The sequence below is a fragment of the Berghia stephanieae genome, chromosome 14, assembly GCF_034508935.2.
Source record: "Berghia stephanieae isolate SIO BIC M18660-M18661 chromosome 14, UCSD_Bste_1.3, whole genome shotgun sequence".
In the NCBI taxonomy this organism is placed as follows: Eukaryota; Metazoa; Mollusca; class Gastropoda; order Nudibranchia; family Aeolidiidae; genus Berghia; species Berghia stephanieae.
The window spans coordinates 9,897,498-9,902,215 of NC_088373.1; the positions used below are offsets into that span (position 1 = coordinate 9,897,498).

Below are 4,718 nucleotides of genomic sequence, written 5' to 3' on the forward strand. Positions count from 1 at the left end.
CAACTCAGCTGAATGATTATAGACCTGTTGCTTTAACATCAATTATTATGAAATGTCTGGAAAAAATTCTGAAAAGAGAGCTGTTGCAATTTATATATGACCAACACATACTTGATCCATATCAGTTTGCCTACCAACAAAATCTTAGTGTGGAAGACGCACTCCTCACAGTGATGCATTCAATATCAAATCACTTGGATGTTTCACCCGCCAACTACTGCCGAATCCTATACGTCGATTTTTCGTCTGCCTTTAATGCCATGAAAACCAACATATTAATCAGTAAACTGCATGCTCTAAACCTTCCCCATTACCTCATCAACTGGTATAACAACTTTCTCATCGATCGCCCCCAACATGTCAGAGTAGGTTCAAATATATCATCAGTAAAAACTCTTTCAAACGGATGCCCACAAGGGTGTGTAAGCTCACCTCTACTTTACATCCTCTATACAAACGATTGTGTGGCTAGCTTTGATAACTGCCAACTCATCAAGTATGCTGATGACACCGCAATACTCGGCCTGCTCAATGATTCCGTCTCCGAATTTAAATACACTGAGCAAGTTAGTAAATTCAGCAAATGGTGTGCCGATAACTGTCTAGAGCTCAATGTAACAAAAACAAAGGAACAACTGTTTGATCACAGAAAAATAGGAAAAAGAGCAAGACAAATAACAAAAATTAACAATCAGGCGGTTGAAACTGTTGAAACGTTTAAATACCTTGGTGTAATTATAGATAACAGTCTAAGATTTGAATCGCACACCAACAATGTCATCAAAAAATGTAACCAGCGCTTGTATATACTCAGAAAATTAAGGTCTTTCAATGTGAACAGAAAGACCATGATACAAATCTACAAGTCATTAATATTGAGTATCGTTTCGTTTGGCATCACAACGTGGTATGGAAGCTGTGGAACAAAAGAAAAATCCAAACTACATAGAACCCTCAGAGAGGCTTCAAAAATAATTAACACAGACCTTAGAAGCCTTGACACAACTTATATTAATGCAGTTGAGAAGAAATCTTTTAACATTATCAACGAAAAGAGGCATCCGCTGAACGAAAAATTCCAACTTCTGCGCTCCGGAAGACGGTATCTAGAAGCAAAATGTCGGACAAATCGACATAAGACAACCTTCATTCCAACCGCCATAAAATTAATTAACAAATCTTCTGTGGAAAAATGAGACAACCAATGAAAATAACGAGAAGCAGTGTCGTGAATCATCATCATCGACATTGCCGCCGTCGTTATCATCATCATCATCATCATCATATCATCATCATCATCATCATCACAATCATTGCCATCTTCTTCTTAATATAAGACACTATATTTATAATATGGTTATCTGCTGTCCCAGCAAATATATCGTATCGTTCTATCTGTCTGTGTGTGTGTCTGTGTGTATGTATATATGTATGTATGTATGTATGTATGTATGTATGTATGTATGTATGTATGTATGTATGTATGTATGTATGTATGTGTGTATGTATGTATGTATGTATGAATGTAGGCATGCATATACGATGATATGCTGGTTTGTATGTATGTCTGCATGTATGTATGTATGTATTTATATGTGTTTGTATGTACGCTCATTTCTTTTGTATACATGTGTAGAAACAATGTGCAAGCGTGTATGTTCGTGTATGGCTGTGTCTGTATTTGTAAATGTGTTGATGTTCATACCATGAACCAAACTGAGCATTGTTTACCTCACATGAATTGCCTTTAATTTGGACAATAAAGATTATTATTATTATTATATAAAAGCATTGACGGTAATATATATTTACGTTTTTCTAAGAGTTGCTCGATATGATAAATAAGGGAAATGAGGAGGGGGACGAGGAGGAGGAAGAGGAAGAAGAGGAGGAGGAGTGTAAAATGAGTACTGGCCAGTAGCAGCGGTGTCTTCGACGGAAAACAAATTTAATAGCGCCGTACCGACGTCATGTTTCGCCTTTAGAATGTTGCTGTTGATTCGGGATCCCCTGATATTGCGTTATAAACAAGCTCAAACTATTTCTTTTCTCTTCTTTCCTCTTTCTTCTATTTAAGACTGTTGAGCCATTACCGGTCAAGATGGACGCCCCTGACAACCAAGTTCCAGTAGGCATGATCTGCGAACCAATGTACAATGGCAGCATGATGGCCAATCCTGGAACCTGCCAAGAACCCTGCATTCAGACGGAAACAGCCTACTTCCAAGACAACCAGCCCAGAGCCCTGTCAAGAAAAAGCCAATCCGGACTCAACTGGCCCCAGGCCAAGAGCCCACTTTGCAAATCTCCAGTTGGTCATGCCCAATCTCCAAAACCAGTCACGCCTATGGCCGTTGCCGATGTGGATGTTCAGCGCGTCGCTGAGAACTTGATTTCGCCTCAGGCTCCTCAAAACGGTCATGCTGTGATTGGAGCGTTGAAGACTCCCGATGCCGATCTCCAGAACCGAGCCGACAAAGTGCCAACCCCCAAGGACAGGATGATGGGGGTTCGGAGCCCTCAGGATTGCATACAGGACAACTCCAATCCCCACGCGGAGGCAGCTTTAGTGTCGTAAATATATAACAATGAATAAACAAATAAACAACAACAACAACAACAACAACAAGAAGAAGAACAACAACAACAACAACATTGATCTTATATTATATTATGTGAACCAACGTCTGAATTTGGTATGATGTCGGAATGGTCGAGATGAAGAAAAAATAAATTGATTTTAAAAGTCAAAATTTATTTTTATAAATTGAAGGGATTGGTTCTTTATCGTGCCCAAGGCGAATTTATCCATTTAATTTCAACTCGAAGTTTACATTTTTAGTTTAAGATTTAATTTTTATGCATAAGTTTTAATAATGGACGAGAGACGCATGCGCACAACCAAAATGACGTTCTCTCTCTAATAACTTTTCCACCGGTGACGTCACAGACTATGGGTGACGTCCAATCAAGGGACGCTACTCTTCCGCTAATCTCATTCCCTATTGCATTCATATTTCTTTCTCTCGGGATGTTTTAAATGTTTATATCCATACCACGAGTAATAAGTTTATCTTTTGAGTTTAAATATTGATCATGCTGTCAGGCAGCAGAAAGTACAACGAGTGATATTAATGGATATTTAATTTGTACATTATTTTCAATTACCATACTATTTTACAAAGACTTTTATTTAATAATCAATATAACAGGCAAACACAGACATTGACACATACTCATGCGCGCTCACACACAAATACACTCATAAACAAAACACATAAAAAACCCCAACTAAATAAACATAATAAAACACCACCGAGGAAAAAAAAATACAACAAAGAAAAAACAAAAAAAAAAAAAAAACAAAACAAACCAAAAAACAAAAGAAAAACAGAACAAAACAAAAATGAACTAAATGATTCCAAAATAAAATTCTTTATTTAGTTCTAAGGGCAAACCAACATTAGCAAACATCGGTTTACTTGATAAAATGTAGCAGTTTTTATTTTTATAATAAATTCATATCACTTCTTTTCTGTTTGTGGTGAGATTGATGTGTGTCATGTTTTACACAATGGGCATGATCTATATTAACTTTCCATGTGCACGAGGTCATTGGTCATATTGCAAAATGTGCTCAAAGTGACCCACTTAGTGAAAAGTGTTCACAGATTTTTAAATATCTAACATCACGATTGGTCATTTGATTCACATGGGCATGTTTATAACATTTGTAAACAAAACAGCATATTTACATTTTTTAAAGAAATATCCAATCGTTGGAGAGCAACAAATCATGTGATTGATGACCTGGCTGGACGAAAACAGGAATATAGATCGCTCCCATTATTCTGTCACCTGTCTGTAGCCTTCGTAAACTCATAGCCTGACATTGACCAAAACATTACGTCAAAATGAAAGGTAAAACCAACATAAGAAAGCAAATCGTGAGTTGTATTCAATAGTTTAACCATTGAGAAAATTTATTGTTTCCTTGAGCACTATTAACAACTCACAAGGCGGTGCTCTAACTTAAAATAATTTACGTCAAAATACATGTCTTTATGTCAAGCAACTGATGCTTTACATTTAGCCAAAATACTCACAACATTCTCCAATTGGATATAACGTACCAATAGATAGTATGCGTTTGGCTAAGAAGCTCATAACATTGCCATCCGGAAGTATAACAGACCAACACACAAAACATTTGGTGAGAATTATACTCATACTCATAAAAAAAAAACAATTACACTTAGCGGAGTGACGTCAATGTCGTTCCTTCTATAAGTTAACGAAGGCTACGGACTTCATCACTTATTCATATGTGTATAATATTAATATTCCATGTTATACACAGTTTAAAATTTCATCTCATGCAATATAATTATGTAATAATCGTGATGTATTTTTTGTCTGAACTGATAAATAAACTATTGTGATAATATTTTTGATTACGAGTATATTATATTATGTGTGTATTGGGGGTCTCGATAGCTCAGTTGGTAGAGCACTCGTTTCACACGCAAAGGGACCGAGATCGATCCCGGGTGCAGTCAAGATTTTTTTTCTGACCCCCCCCCCCCTGGCTACCCAGTAGTGAATGGGTAACTGGGTCTGTTAGATCTGGCGGAAAGTACTTTGCGATAGACTGGTGTCTTATCCAAAAGATAGCATTCAATTGCTATTGTCCGTTTCACGCTATAGAAATCGGGATA

At 36.9% G+C, this 4,718-nt stretch overlaps 1 protein-coding gene across 1 annotated transcript in view; it reads left to right on the plus strand.

Moving 5' to 3' along the window:
* LOC144959457 (uncharacterized) overlaps nt 1–4,447 on the plus strand; it is a 16,993-nt gene extending 12,546 nt beyond the window's left edge. The window contains exon 5 of the mRNA XM_078892052.1: nt 2,078–4,447. Within this exon, the coding sequence (XP_078748178.1) occupies nt 2,078–2,578 (501 nt within the window). The 3' untranslated portion in view covers nt 2,579–4,447. The remainder of the gene's footprint in view (nt 1–2,077) is intronic.
* The last annotated feature ends 271 nt before the right edge of the window (nt 4,448–4,718 follow it).